The 16,904-nt window shown below is 36.5% G+C and overlaps 1 protein-coding gene across 4 annotated transcripts in view; it reads right to left on the bottom strand.

Annotated features, from left to right (window-relative positions):
- The window catches only part of BICC1 (BicC family RNA binding protein 1), a 261,401-nt gene that overhangs the window by 173,948 nt on the left and 70,549 nt on the right, over window positions 1–16,904 (bottom strand). For 3 of the 4 annotated variants that reach the window (XM_012762828.2, XM_012762829.2, XM_012762830.2), the window contains exon 2: window positions 3,961–4,007. The exons of the other annotated variant lie outside the window; for it this stretch is intronic. In XM_012762828.2, coding sequence (XP_012618282.1) covers window positions 3,961–4,007 — 47 coding nt within the window. The remainder of the gene's footprint in view (window positions 1–3,960; window positions 4,008–16,904) is intronic. 4 annotated transcript variants of the gene reach the window in all.

Here is a 16,904-nt window from a genome sequence, read left to right as displayed (position 1 = left end):
AACTTTAAAATATCCTGATCTTACTTATTAATAAATCAAATTCTATTTGTTACGTTTAAGTGTAAAGACTTAGTGTTAGAAAAAGTACATTTATGGACCATAGTTAATTGAATTTGCTTTTAAATAATTAAACCAAAACTTATTTCTATTACTAGAGGAACAAGATCCATTCAAAATATAAAAACAACAGCTATTGAAGAAAGTAGAAGCAATTTTATCATCTCTACTGCCCCCCCAATAAAAAGATCCTTTTAGTCCCCATCTCAGACCACTTAATGCACTCATTTTGAGCTACAGAGGTAGCCAAATATTCCTCCCAGAAATTTTCCCCAAAAGACACTACTTGCTACTTTCCAGTCTCAAAATACCAAAAGTAATTTTTTTTGCCTAAAAAGGATGCATTTAAGGGTGATAAAAATATACCACATGAGCCACCCAACAGTATCTCATTTATGTCAGTCTTACTGTTAGCCCTTAGGACAAGCCAGTTTATAAGGTCAGTTTTCCAAAGAAATATCCAAAAATTATTTTAAGAGTGTAAAATATCCCTACATTTGAAATCCCTGCATATATGATGTGCATTAGAGAGAAATACTGTACATAACCCCAATGCAATGGAAAACTTGGCTTCCACCAATCATGACGATGACTGAATTGGGTCCTCTTCAGTAACTAGGATTACAGATTCTTCTAAGACATTTTGCTTTGATGAGTCACATTTGTAATACAATCACTGTACCCCTCCCACACCTAGCATACTGTAACACATTTTCCCCTCCAAGATCTGGCCATAGTCATTTCATAAGAAAAAAAGAACTGATTAAAAGGAAACAGGACAGACGGTGAGTAAGCCATGAACAACTGCCCAAAGAACCATAAAAAACCCGGAAGATCGTTTCCATGTGTTTTAATTAGGCAGAGTTGCCATTAGGAGCGGACAAAGAACTAGAGAGAATACTGATAAAATTGTATCCATTCCCACCTTTTGTAAGTGTAGTTAAAGCCAAATAATAAAAAGTACAATTACTGGAGAACTTTGCAAAATTTCAACACAGAAAATACATTTGGGATGTTATCCAATGCAAATACATAGTTTAATTTGTAATCCCATCAACCAGGGAATATTAAAAATCACTTTATATACATTTTTAATATGCATAGAAAAAAGACTAACCATAAATAGTTCTCTTTCAAAGGTAAGATTATAGATTTTTTTCTCTTTTTGCATGTCAATTATATATTTATTCTAGACAAAAAGAGATTTCGTATAAATGACTAGGCAGTTAAAATCTATCATCAAACTGAATATCAAAATGTAATATGATAACATTTACAGTTTTAGTACATTTTTCTAATTACAGTAAATTTTTCTATAGGATTTTCTCCAGTAAAGGATGTTATAGGTTGAACTGTCTTCCCAAAATTCATATATTGAAGTCTTAACCCCTGGACCTCAGAATGTGACCTTATTTGGAAATAGGGTCCATTGCAGATGTAATAAGATGAAGCCATACAAGAGCAGGGTGAGCCCCTAATCTAAATATGATTGTTATCCTTATAAAAAGGAGAAATCTAGACACAGAGATACACAAACGAATATACTATATGAAGATGAAGGCAGAGGTCAGGACACCCAGAGAACCAAAGAACCCCGGTAAACCATCAGAGGCTAGAAAAGAAGCATGGGACAGATTCTCTCTCACAGCTCTCAGAAGGAATCAACCCTGCTGACACCCTGATCTGGACCCTGAGACAATAAATTGCTCACAGTAAAGTCACCCAGTTTGTGATATGGCAGCCCTAATAAACGAATGCAAAACGTTTCAAAGTATACCACACAAAGATATTACATTTTGACCATATACTTGTTTTTCTCTAACAATCTGGCTTTTGATGAATAACGCTCACAAAATCAAAATTCTTCTCCAACTGTCCCAGCCCCTCCCACCCCTCATTATTGCTTTAGGGAAGGCCACATAACTAAGCTCTCTCCCACAGACAGATGCCACATCCAGGAACAGTGTATACAAAATTGGGTAGATCTCTTCAGAAAACAGTAACTTTGACTCAAGGAGAGAAATGTATAGTAAGCTGAAGAGTATATATTAGACTCAAATTTGACACAATATATTTGACAATCTTACTACTGGTTAAGTTGAAATTTAAATTCTTAGTGGAATTATACCGATTCTTATTCTGCAAGATATTTTAAAATTTAGTTTTATTATTTCCTAATTCAAAAACTGTAATGAGAATAATTACTTTAATTAAATTTAGTAAAATTTAGTTAGCATAATAATATTATGATTTTTACATATATTTTTATCGTACAAAAAAAACCATAAAATAATACATAAAAGGCTCACACCCCAATCCCCACCTGGGGAGGGCCATGATGAAGCTAGGAAGGTATCCTTCTATACTCAGAAAACATTTTTAAATTAATTAAAGTATCTGAAGTTTAAACTCAGCTAAAGAGAGGTTTTAATTTTGTCATGCACATCCCAGAGTCAAAAGCAAAAAACATTTCGATAAGAAGCATATAGATCGTATTTACATTACTCTAGGAGTAGGAAAATATTTCTCCAAAGATGCTAGTAAGCAGCTATGTGGCCTCTTTTTCATCCTCAAATGTTTCCTAAAATGCCATTATGTGGAACTAGAATACATGTGACTGGATCAAAGTTCCTGGAGGACAATTCAATACTTCTCCATTACTTCATTCTACCATAGATGAACCATCATGTCTACTTCTGTCTAGTCAAAACACTGAAAAATTACTCTTCTGGAATGTGGGATGTTTGCCTTTTAAGTTACAGGGTTTTTTTCCAGGATGCGTGTCCAAACTTCATATGGACAACTTGTCTATCAAGAAGATACTTTCAACTGAACTAAAGTAGAAAATGAAGAGATTAAAAACTACTCCCATTTAATTATTCGGAGACCTTATTAACCTGTGACCAAGAACGGAATCTACAATTCCAACTCGCAGTTTGTGGGATGCACACATTTTCCTGCCTCCAAACATGTGTTTCTATTTAAACTGCTGGAATGTATACATGGCTGTGCAAAGAGTGATAAATATCAGCAAATTTCCTAAGAATGAAAGTCCTTTATGACCATATACACTGTGTTTTGACTCAGCTCTTAAAATGTCTGAAGCAAAGGTGAACAGTCTGCTTTTTACACCTATCTGTGAGCTACAGAAGAACAATGAAGGAAAATTATTCTTTCACGGACAGCATCTATTTGTACCAGCACAACCAACCCAAGGCAAATCTACAATGTCTGCTATTTGTATACTCTTTTTTTACCCTTATTGGTGAGCCTGCCCCAGCCAAAGGCAGGGCGTTCTGAAATGTCTCGGTATTGAGTACAAGCTGTATATTAACCAGATAATGCCAAGTGAGGGGCTTCAAGCATAGTACATAAACTTCAACAGCCTGAACCTAAAACAGGAGTGGAAATTAGTGTTCTGGAACATTCTGCCCAGCACACCATCTTCACATTTTTAAATTTAAATCCCTTTAGAAAAGAACCCCTCCCATACAAAGAAGGTACTTCATCATATGGGATCGTGTACCTCACCTGGCACTATGAGCCCTGCGTATGATGTGTGCCAGCCAAATGTTTCAAGTATCAATGTCCCATGAATGCATCCACCTCTGAGCCTTCTTACCTTCTGTTTCTTTGCCTTCAAGCGAAAACATCATTCGATTTTTCCCGGAAAGAACCTGCTTAGAATGGTTAAGTCCCGTACAATATCCTTTCCTTTCCTCACTCATGCTGAGTGTTTCCAACTTTCTTATTGAAACCTATACAGAAGGGGAACCTCCCCGTATACAGAAGGGGAACCTCCCCGTACACAGAAGGGGAATTTTCAGGAGCTTCTACTGTCGCTGGTGAGAGGCAAATTTCCTCTTATTACCAAGGCAAGAGTTAAAAAAAAGAGCAACTTACCTTTTGAAAAAAGTCTTCCCCACTTCTGCCTTTTCCTTCAGCAGCAGCTGTAAATAAAAATGTATACATTTAAAATAGTTTCTCTTTTCCACGGATGTATTCAAAAAACTTTCGAGTATCAGGCATGAGAATACAAAAGCGAATGAGATGCCGGCTTTGCTCTTCCAAAGATGAGTGCCTGCTACCATGCCTCACCCAGGTGCAAAGTTGATAAAGAAGAGAACACTAATCCAATCAATTACACATCTTTAGATTATGTAATACTCCTTTTCTTGGTCTGAAAGGCTCACAAATCTCTGCACACTTAGATGAAAGTAATCTTGTCCTTTCATGGTTAAGAAACTATATGAACAAATGCAACTATCAAAGTCATCAGCTGTAGTGCTCTAAGCATTTCCTGTGTGTAATAAATCCCAGGTGTGAGGTTTGCCTTGTTAACAGGTGGCTCATCCCATATGGCCTACTTGGGAGCTATCTCAGTTTTATGCTTTACAATGACTATATAATCTACTTAGATTTCAATTAGCATAATACACTACTTTAATTCGTTCCTTATTTGCATATACAAAGATAGAGAAAAAAACATGAGAACTCAATAGTAATGATGAAGGTCATAGAAAACAATAAAACTTCATGTGAGGCCAGTGCAGTGTCTCACACCTGTAATCCTAACACTCTGGGAGGCCAAGGTTGGAGGAATGCTTGAGGCCAGGAGTTCAAGAGCAGCCTGGGCAACATAGCGAGACCCCATCTCTACAAAAAGTGGAAAAATTAGCCAGGCATGGTGGTGTACACCTCTAGTCCCAGCTAACTGGGAGGCTGAGGCAAGAGAATCACTTGAGCCCAGGAGTTAAAGGCTGCAGTGAGCTATGAGGACGCCACTGCACTCTACCCAGGGGCAACAGCTTGAGATTCTGTCTCGGGGAAAAAAAAAAAAAATTTCATGTGAGATTAATTAAAAGGTCATCATATCTAAACATCGTTTTTATATCTAAACGGTATCTTATTAATACAGGACAAATCCAGTTCTCTGACAATGTTCGTAAGTGTATGACTCTATTTGTGGTGAGCAATGGGAAATTTGATCAAAAGGAGAAATGAGAAAAAAAATAGCATCTTGCATGCAATAGCCCAAATAGGGCTCTGATTCTGGTATAGGGTGGAACAACGCTTAGCTGGAGAAGCCAGCCCCTGGCCAGGACAAAGAAAACAGCTGAAGCAAGAACTCCTAGAAACTGGTCTGGAATACCACAGTAAACCACACACCTGCTGGGCAGGACGACAGCAGGGCAGTTTTTGTTGTATATGTGCATGTGTGTCCAGACCACTTCGTAAAATGACTAAAGACCCAAGAAGTGTGGCAGATGAATCACTTAAGAATCACATTTGTCACTTAGCAAGTTTTGACGAGCACCTGTTACGACAACTTTGACATTCTGTTAGGTGAAAGATTCAAAACTCAAATTCCCTCTGCCCTCAAAGAAATAACAAATGTTAAAATTTAAACTCTTTTTTACCAACTTAAATTTTACAGTTAAATATAAGACACCTTTCTCCACTTTTGTAGAAATGTATATATATTTTGTTTATCTACACATTTTTATCTGAATAGAACACAGAGAACATTTTTCTGGAATTTCCAAGGACAGTCTGAGAAAATGTATAAAAACAGGGGCTAAAAAAAGACTTAAAAATTGTATTCCAATGTATAATTGAGATGAATAATGACCCCCAAAGATGTTCATGTCCTAATCCCTATAACCTGTGAATATGTTATTTTTCGTGGCAAAAGGGATTTTGCAGATGTGATTAAGTTAAGGATCTTGAGATGGGAACATTATCCTGAATAATCCACTTGGGCCCAATTAATTATTTCCTTACAAGAGGGAAGCAGGAGGGTCAGAGTACAAGGTGATATGACAATGGAAGGAGAGAGGGGAAAGGGCACATGACACCCAAAGCAGAGATTAGAGAGGAGAAAGATTTGAAGGTGGAAGAAGGGCCCATGAGCCAAGGAATGTAGATGGCCTCTAGAAGCTGCAAAAGTCAAATAAATGGATTCTTCCTGACAACCTCTTACAGCAAGGACAGCCCTGCTCACAACTTTATTCCAGCCCAGTAAAACCCACTTCAGACATTAAACCTCCAGAATTGTAAGATAATAAATTTATGTTGTTTTAAGACACTACACTGCGGCAATTTATCACAGCAGCAAAAGGAAACTAATCTCTAATGCCAGTATCTTTTTCTTTTTTTTTTTTGAGACAGAGTCTCGCTTTGTTGCCCAGGCTAGAGTGAGTGCCTTGGCGTTAGCTTAGCTCACAGCAACCTCAAACTCCTGGGCTCAAGCAATCCTGCTGCCTCAGCCTCCCGAGTAGCTGGGACTACAGGCATGCGCCACCATGCCCAGCTAATTTTTTTCTATATATATTAGCTGGCCAATTAATTTCTTTCTATTTATAGTAGAGACGGGGTCTCGCTCTTGCTCAGGCTGGTTTCGAACTCCTGAGCTCAAAACGATCCACCCGCCTCAGCCTCCCAGGCCAGTATCTTTTTAACTTTACTTTTTGCACAAATCCCATACCATCAATAGCATGAACTGAGCACCAACATTTATGTGGGCCACTTGAATCACATATTTCCACAAATAGATTCTTTTAGTTTACAAAGTATCATTTTTACTGTCCAACTTGGAAATATATCAATATTAAAGCTAAAAAAAAAAAGTAGAGTTGAAGAAATGTCTAAGCAAACTGATAAGTGTGACTGGTCCTACCCAAAGGGGCCAAAGGCAAGACAACAGGGCAGTGCCCAACCTAATGACAAGTGTCTTGGGGACATTTAACCAGCTCTTGGGCTATATTTGTTTGAGGCTAAAAATAGTTAAAAGGGGCCATACTCGATGACATCTACAGTCCCTTGGCAATGAAAGGAGCAGTAAGGGCATAGAGATTTGAAAAAATCCAAGAACATTAAGAAAACTTCTTTGAAAAGAAATGTTTAGAATCAAAGACATTTTCAAATGTCTTTGCAAAGTAAAGTATAGATAACCAAGCAAAGTATAGATAATCACCCCTTTCATCACAGGAAACTCCTTCACAACTCAGAATTCATCTGTTAAAATTCCATTATACGATTACATTGATTACAGAAACTTCCTCCAGGAGACTTGTTTTGCTCATGACAAACTCATTATGTCACACTGGGTAAGGCCACTTCAAGTCCATCCAAACACTAAACAGACTTCACAGAATGGCCCTTCAATCTCTGGATGAATAAAAAGGAGAGTATTTCCTAAGACCCAAACTATAAGTAACTATATTTCAGGGAAAAAAATAAAATAAAATTTAACCAGAAACCTGCACTTTTAGCAAGCCTGTTAATTTGAGGGAAAACAGCAGGCAAGGAGCCAGAATTTATATTCCAAGTAGTTTTGTATAAGAAACTTTAAATCTGAGCCCAGTTTTCACTCAGTTCTGATGTGTCCATTTCCCAAGCCCAGAAAGAAGTGCCCTGGTAGAAGACCCCAGTTGAGTTCTTGTGTAGATCATGGTCTGAAGTGCAGACTATGGTTAATCCTAGTTATCAACACTTCCTAGGGAGCATTTTTATTTCATTCCCAGGTTGCTGGGTCTCCTGAAGGACTTCTACTGACCCCAAGCATGCAAAACTGTCAAGGCCATACAAGCCAATCAAGAGAGAGTGACATTTTACCAAAAGTCTTCTCTTCCCCCAAACATGGATCCTTCTGAGCCCAAATTTGAAAGTCTAATTCTCAACCTTACTCTAAATTCCTCAGCATCAAAATATAAACTCCCAAAAAGTGAGAGATGGAGGAGAGGGGTCATTGAGGAACATTTTCTCAACATAAGCATTTAAATGTTTATATTTTATAGACCCAGAAAAGAAATTCACTCTTTCATTCCACAAATATTCAGGTCCCATGCCAATGAATTGAAAAGGCAAGGCTCTACCCCTCATTCAACTCATAGCCCTGGCCTGTATAATACCCAAAACCAACCTACTAGTAAGATGAAGCCGAAATGAAAATTCAGTCTTCCTGAGAACTTTCCCAGAGAGCTTTTCACGACTGTGAAAACTCTATCCAAATTAAACTTATTATAAATTTAATTTAGCTATTCTCATTCTGGACAATGCACTAAAAAGCTAGTCATTTCACTCCTAACCCAACACCAGAGCTGGCCAGCTACTGTTAGACCTGAAAAATAAAGGGCACTTCTAGGGAGACCATTTGAGAGTTGGATTGCAAAAAAAAAAAAAAAAAGAGATAGAATATATTGACTCAACTCATTTCCTTTTCATACCAGAACCAGAACCAACATGTTATTGAGCCATCTTGGAAAGCAGAGCCTTCAGTTCCAGCTAAGAAACATCAGCTGTCACCACATGATGTAGAGATGAGCCAATCCCTACAGAGCCCTGCCCAAATTTCAGATGAATGAGCGAAATAAACAGTTATTGTCATTTTAAACTACTGAAAAAAAAAATCATTTCCTTTTCATTATATTTGGAGGGGGAACAAGTAAGTGTGAAAACTCCTTGACCTCTGAAATCTGATTCTACTCTATGATAAAAACAGTTCTATTGAATATTCACAGTCTCACTCCCTCGTCTGTTTTATTCCACTGTAACATGAACACACACAAAGATTCAGCAGGTTTTGTTTTTTTTTTTAAACTGTCTTTACAATGACTTCTGCCTGATGTTCCAAAGTTTATGCACTTGAATGTAAAAACCCTAGATTATTCCTGCCAATGAAAGCAATTGTCCTTATTTTCATGATATAGAACTCCAGGAATAAATCACTTCGATACCACCAAAATGTGGCTGGCTAGATATGCAGGTAAAGCATTTCATATTTTAAGCTGAACAATTCATTTTTTATGTTTATTATAATTTCTCCAATGCTTTGCCATATTTTATTTCATATTTTTGCTTCACAAGAAATATGGGATGGCAAAAGCCACCGCCAATAAAAACAGCAAAAGTTGAAACAGGTGTAAACTATTACAGTTCCCCAAACTATAGGACAAGTCTAGTTAATTACCAAATTAAAAGAGGGTGGGATGTTTGACTTTAAATTCTTCCTAGAGCATATGGAAACTTCTGTTTAAATATCCTTTTCATTTTGAAATGCTTTTTCTGTATTATAACATCTGATGCCTTATGGAGCCAACTCTAAAAGCCCAAGGACTATCTATGTACTTCATATTTAAAACACAGTAAGGGATACCTTTAAACATTACCTTGATATACAATGCGATTTTTTTCTTGTGGAATTTGAGAAAAAAATAATTTCAAATTATAAAAAATAATTGAGAAATAATTCATTCTGGTAGCCTGATTTTCTTGCATAAATATTTTACTAAAAATGTAAAGTATTCACTTATTGTATAAATTTAACCCATATGCTAAAAAAGCTATGTCATATATTTTATTCTGTATACCAACTATTTCCAGAAAACTTCCCTAACAACTTGGCCAATTCTACTGAAAGAGAAATTAGCAAAAGTTGTACAAGATGCTGTTTCTGTATTACTCCCAGGAACACTTTTTATGTTCATGAATTATGTCTTGCACTTTGGAATATATGCAAAGCTCTGAGAATTGATTAAGAAAGGAGTAATCAGTAAGCCCATTTTTAAAGTTTCTTCCATTTCTCAATTATTAATAAAATCATAGTCATTATCCAAATACTCTAACTGAAGAACACTTCCAAGCATAAATTTCAGTAGCAAAAAGTGTATATCACAATAAGTGTGAAGATTTTCAGACCCCATCTTTCCCAAAACTCCCTAATTCCCAAAGTTCACTGTGAACAAATCAAATTCACCTGCACTGCAAAAAAATAAATGAAAATTAGGTGGGCCGATTGAGAAAAAAAAAATCAAGAAGAGACAAAATAAATATTTTTACCTTAACACCGGCTGGATTAAGGATGGTTTTCTTCTTCACTTCAAATTTTCTTAAATATTATTTTATTTTGCAATTAGATCCCCACCATTAAAAATGTACTATTGGAGGGAATGGGTAAATTCACACCTAAGGGGTACAATGCACACTATCTGGGTGATGGACACACAAATGTGACTCAAAATTTACAAAAGTAATTCATGTAACCAAAACATTTGTAACCCCATTATATTCTGAAATTCAAAAAAGTAATATTTTATATAAAACAATGTATACAGAATGACCTTGATTCTGTATAAAAGTATGTGCATGTGCATATACATTTACAAATATAAATTTACACATATCTATATATGGAAATATAGTATATGTTAGGGGAAAAAAAAGAGTGAACAGATAAACACCAAAATATTAACAGCTATTATTTAAGTAGTAGAATTATTGCATCATTTATCACTTTCTCCTTTGTGTTTTTCAGAACACCTTTAAATAGCTTGAACTGCTTTAAACTGCTTTTTAATCAGGAAAAAAATCCTCCTTCCTATTTGAGAGTGTACCAAGGTTTTCCCATTTCTGGTTTGTCACAGCATCACTTTCAGCCCACAATGTATGGGACAATGTGGCCTGAGGTCATGACACTATTTGACAACGACAGACAGGTAGTGGCATATCGGCTTACTTTTTTTTACACACTGCCTGCCACACTAGAAAAAAAAAAAAAAACTGTTTCCTCAGGGCCACAGTGTTTTATTATGAAAATAAAATACAAACTATGAAAACAAAATGATCCTCTCTAATTGAATGAAAAATCTGTCATTTTTTTATTGCTTTCTGTGTTTTATTCAATAAAAATGTAATATAAAAACTTGAACATTAGTAATGTAAACAGTAATGTGAAAACTTGAGAAATAGCTCATAAGAGTGAAGTTTTTTTTTCTTGACTTGTCAGGCTTTAGTGTAAATTAAAGCTATGCAGAAAAACAAAATTTATTGACTTCTATTCATTTAATCCATGTTTTTAGAATTAAATTATCAATATTAATTGTAATAATAAGAACAACAAGTAAAATTTTTGCAAACCAACTAACTGCGGGGTTTTGGCCAGGTTTTGCTTCACAAGCTCCTGGGTTCAAAACTAGCCTGAGTTAAATACAACTCACATGGCAGTTAATGTGCTAAAAAAAAAAAAAAAAATTCTTTTAACACTTTTTCAAAAGCTAAAGGATGCCCATGGCCTTTATACAGTTTAATGGAAGTATAAATACCTAATACCATGAGGATCTTGGGCTGATCTTCCCAGAGAACTGTGCTATGCAATATGACAGCCACTGGCCACATGTGGCTAGTGAGCACTTAAAATGTGCGTAGTCCAAATTCAGATATGCTGTGACACACACACAGGATTTTGAAGACTTAGTACAAAAAGAAAATGTAAAAATCTCATTAGTTTTTTGATTATATGTTGAAATGGTGTTACTTTTATATATCAAGTTAAACAAAGATATGTTATTAAGACTAATCTCACCTTTGTTTGACTCTTCTTAATGTGGCTATACAACTTAAAATTTGTGGCTTCCATTATATTTCTATTATACAGCACTGTTATCAGAAATAACACCTTACTTTGCTGTTATCCAAGGAGGACTGAAAAGATTCAAGGAGAGCTCACAGCCACAGGCTATGAGGGACCGAAAACAGAGTATTTCCAAACAGTAAGAATCAGCAGTTTGAAATCAAAGTTGTATCTGTCTTAACCTCCTGGGAACATTCTGAGGGAGGAAGAAAAAGGTTGGTTGGTATTTGGAGGGTGGTGGGAAGGTTAAAGAATTAGAGCAGTTTGAATAAAATATGTAACATTAATAATCATTTCCTTAATATCCATCTTTGGCCCAACCCAAAGCCATGAAACTATTTAAGAGTTTATGTGGATGGTTATTTAATGGAATGAAGTTTATATTTCTTTTGTATTTGTAATAACATGGCAATGGGGCAAGCCAACTTGTTTTAAATCAGAACCAAATGTGTTCCCGGCATGTTTTAAAGTTCAGGTTCTATGCAGAAATCTGTGATAGGACAGTGTGTTTTGCTACTCTCCCCACCAAAATTGAGGGTTGAGTGAGGGCAAAGACATACTTGCTTTTGCTGGGGCTATTCCTTACGTGAAAAGATTCACATATTGATTTATTTGTACAAAATTAATTTAGCACCCGAGGCATATAGAGAGGAGATAAAAAGTTGTGGGGTCAGAAAAACCTGGGTTCAATTCTAGGTTTGTTATTCACTAGCAGCGTAATAATGAGCAAGTTCTTTACTCTCCCTAAGGCTCTGTTTTCACCTCTAAAATAGGTAAATAAGCACCCTGTAAGCATTTAATATATGAAAGCCTTCAACTTTGACCTCAAGGAACTTATAATTAAGTAATAAAAATGACAAATTCTAAAAGGTTGAACATTACAGAAGAGTCACAGATAATAAAGTTCAAGAATTCAAAGAATGAATATATGGTAGAGACGTTTGAACTGATTATTTAATGTGGAATTTAGACCTAGGGACATGAGGAAAGGGAATTCTGGGCAGAGAGAACGCTGTGTATACCCATGAATGTCTGATTCCAAAACTTCATTTTCCCTTTTAAATATCTCAGAGCATTTGAAATAGCACATGTGCCGAGAAGGGGCCAGACGGTACGGCATGGCAGAGAGGAAGCAGAGCTCTCCAGGGACTGGGGAAGTGAATACCTCAAGTTGGCTTACAGGGATCCTTCACCAGAGAAAGTGGTGTTTGGAAATACGTGGGTTTCATGTTTTTGGAGGGGGCAGGTTGTCACAGAGCAGGGGGAGAAAGGGCAGTGGTGCAGACATTTAGTGTCCAGGACACTCACAAAGGAGTTGTACTAGGAGTATGATACTAACAATATTGGTAGGGTGCTTTAGGAATGTCTTTCAGTAAACGATCTTCTAACAGTACATCTCTATGCCACTTCTCCTTTCTACAGTGTTAGTGACTCAGACTGACTTAAGGACCATGTGCTACCATGAAAAATAGGAAGGACAGCTATCCTTTCTTAGGGTTAAAAATTGCTGTGGGGTTCTCCACATGCACAGTTCTAATGCATCATATTTCAGTCCTTAACTGATGCACTGCTTTACCTGTCGGGGACTGTACTGTCATAAGATGGCCACAAAGCTGTTATTCACCTTGAAATCTATCAGCATACAAGGTCATTCCCCTGCTGGCAAGGACTACCAGTCAACAAATCATACAACAAATCAATAAATCAGTCAACAAAGCAGAAAGGGTTTTACTGCCTGACTCCAAAATATGAACAAAAGCAAAACAAGATAATAGAAGGAGGAGGGTGAGGAGGAGAAGGAAGGGTACAGAGAAGGAAACAATGGAGACAGATGGGGAAGAGGAAGGAGGGGGGGAAGAGGAAGGAGGGGGGAAAGAGGAAAGAGGAGGGCAAGGAGGAGGAGGAGGAATATAAGGAGAAGGGGAAAAGAGGGAAAACAAAGGAAAAAGGAGAGAGGAGGAGAAGATGAGGAAGGACAGGGTGGGGAATGGGGAAATAGGGAGGATGGGAACATTTTTAAACTTAAAATATTATTAGAGAAGAAAAAGTAATGTATTCCCCCCCTCAAAACCCAATGGAGTAATATTTTTAATAGGGGAACATTCAGAAAACAAGAATGAATACTTGTAAATTAAAAATATAAGAAAAATAACAATTCTATCCAAGATTTGGAACATTTAAAAGCATCCTCCCAGAATGAACAAAAGGACATATATTACAGTAAATTAAAAAAAACAATTTTTTAAAGAGTCCAAAATCAACTAACTGAATTTCCAGAAAAGGAAAACACAGAGTATAAATTGGATTTTTTTCCAAAACAAAAAAAATACTAGAAAATTTCCAGAACTAAAAAATGTAAGTTTCCATATTAGTAAAGCTAACTAAATTTGTAGCTGGATGAATTTAAAAAATGCAAATCAAGGCATATCCTTCTGAAATTTCACAATATTTGGAATAATAATATCTTAAAACCCTCTAGAAGGACATAACCAAGTCACAGGCAACTGTATAGTATCAGAATTCTCATTCAAGCCATGGGCATGACAATGGAGTAAAACTTTAAATTCTAAGAGAAAATGATTTTCAACCCAAAATGTTTTAACTGGCTAAACCTGTCATGAAGTAGATTATATGGTGACATTTTAAGGTAAAGTTGGAGAGAAAAAAAATACCTCCCTACTACTTCCATACATTAGCAAAGTTTGCATATACCACATTGAGAGAATAGAGAGAGAGACTTTCCCTAGGATAGGAAACTGGGAATTAAACACAGAAAAGAGAGAGGAGAATTCCCAGTATGGAAACAAAGTTCCAAAGATCACAGCTGCACAGCCAGCCTAAAAGGCAAAACAATGTTAAAGGATGGAGCAGACCAACAGGCTTCAAGGAGGAAAGGTGTCAGACAAAAAAGTAAGAATCTGACATCTTGACCATGTGGAAAAATATATTGAGAAGATTAGAGAGTGTAGAAAGAATTTGCAATAAGTATAAACAATACTAAACCCCAGGTGAAAACACAAGGCAATTACGAACTCCAGGAAAAACCAAATTCTGACAAAAAAGGAAATGAAATATTTGCATATTCCTTGGCTTGTCAGGAAACAAAAACAGCATAGATAATACACAGTGAGTTCTCTGTGTCCATGGGTTCTGTGTCTGTGACTTCAACCAACTGTGGATTAAAAATATTTGGAAAAAACTGTATAGAACATGTACATTTTTTTTTTGTCATTTCTTAAACAATACAGTAAGTACTATTTATACAACATTTACATTATATTAAGTATTATATAAGTAATTGAAAGTTTATGGAGGATATGCACAGGTTATATGCAAATACTACACCATTTTATATCAGAGACTTGAACATCTGTGGATTTTAGTATCCGTATGAAGCCCTGGAACCAATGCCCTGCAGGTACCAAGGGACTAATGTAATATAAATAGTGAATATTGATTTAAAACTTGTGATTAAACTTCATTGGGAAAAGAGGGGAAGAGAAAAGTAGAGTACTAAATGTGTTCTACCATGCAAAAGTACAATAGAAAATGTCTGAAAGTAATGAATTGGGAGAAAGCAATAAAAAGATTATTTAGAAAATGGAGAATAAAAAACAGGTTAAAGAATAAAAAATGGCTGCATCTAAGAACAGAACATGTTTTGTGGGGATGGGTATTGTGAGTTCCTCATAAGTTTTTCCACACTATCTCATTAAAATTAAGTATATATCTTTATGGTAATTTTTTATATACTATCCTATTCTATCTCAGTGCTCACACCATAGACAGAAGCAAAACAAGATAATAGAAGGAGGAGGGTGAGGAGGAGAAGGAAGGGTACAGAGAAGGAAACAATGGAGACAGATGGGGAAGAGGAAGGAGGGGGGAAGAGGAAGGAGGGGGGAAAGAGGAAAGAGGAGGGCAAGGAGGAGGAATATAAGGAGAAGGGGAAAAGAGGGAAAACAAAGGAAAAAGGAGAGACAGAATACAAAGGGTAAATGTGATAATCTGGCCTAAGACCATTTGCTCTGGTCTAAATGTTTCCCCAAAATTCATATATTGAAATCCTAACCCCTAAGGTGATGGTATTAGGAGGTGGGGGCCTTTGATTAGATCATGAGGGTGGAGCCCTCATGAATGGGATTAGTGCCCTTGTAAAAGAGATCCTAAAGAAGTCCCTCACCCCGTCCATCATATGAGGACACAGCCAGAAGACACCATCTATGAACCAGAAAACGGGAGCTTGCCAGACACCGAATCCACTAGTGCCGTGATCTTGGACTTCTCTGTCTCTAGAACTGTGAGAAATAAATTTCTCTTTATAAGCTACCCAGTCTACAGCATTCTGTTATAACATCCCAAACAGACTAAGACACCATGAAAACCACATTTTCTAGGTACAGGTGGAGCTAATGTTCACCCATGATTTGTAAAGATGGAAATTATGCTTTTGCTTAATTTTTTTTTGTCTTAACCTAATAGTATTTATACTTACATTGTATTTTTAAAGATTCTGGTTAAAGTTAAGTCATCTACATATCAAACAGAGTGCCAAACAACAAAAAGAACAAAAATACTAGTTTATCACTGCAGCACTCAAGATAGCAGTGGCAAAGCTCAGGGGTTCCAACGCCCTGCCTGACCCCAGTGGGACTGGGAAGGTCATAGTAGGAATATCAGGACATGATGGTGGCATTAAGTGAACCACCCATGGGGCAATAAAACTGGAGGCCCTATTGCTTTGAACTCTTCTTGGCAGTTCAGAATTAGTCAGAAAGCAGCAGCAGCAAAGACCAAACAGATGGAAGGACGGTGAGCAGACCATCCCCCCACATTTACAAAAGAGGGACCCTTGCACATAACAGATACACAGTTCAACATCAACTTCAAATAGTTCAAATCATTATGAATGACTCCATAGGCATATCTAATAACGACAATACTTAATGTCACTTGTTAAGTGGTTGCTTGTTAAGTACTAAAGTACTTACCTATTAAGTATTAAATTACTCATTAACTACTTAATTACTAAATGAGTAAGTACCTTGTTGTCTACTTTTCTATTGACTTCCTTTTTGATTTCAGAAATTATACCAACATAATGTTATTGGCCTCCCACTCCTAAGAAGAACAATTACAGAAGATCAGAATTTTCATTTCAAGGAGAATTCTGCCTCTGTCAAAGTATAGGCTATATACTTTTACTTTCCCCACAATATTAACCTGTGAACTGCCAAATGGACAATTAATCTGCATGATCTTTCCATACTCTTTTAAGTTGCCAATAGTTTAACCATATCACAAAATTTTTTCCACTGGACAGGCCCACTAGCTCAAACGAGGTAGAGCTGCTTAGAGGCAAACTTACCAACTAATATGCTACTCCAGTAGATTGCAGGCATACCAGCTTGAAGACATACCAAAGGAGTAGGGCGCC

The sequence above is a fragment of the Microcebus murinus genome, chromosome 14 (assembly GCF_040939455.1).
Source record: "Microcebus murinus isolate Inina chromosome 14, M.murinus_Inina_mat1.0, whole genome shotgun sequence".
Taxonomy (NCBI): Eukaryota; Metazoa; Chordata; class Mammalia; order Primates; family Cheirogaleidae; genus Microcebus; species Microcebus murinus.
Note: the sequence above shows the minus strand (reverse complement) of the source record. Positions and strands in the feature narration are given on the sequence as shown.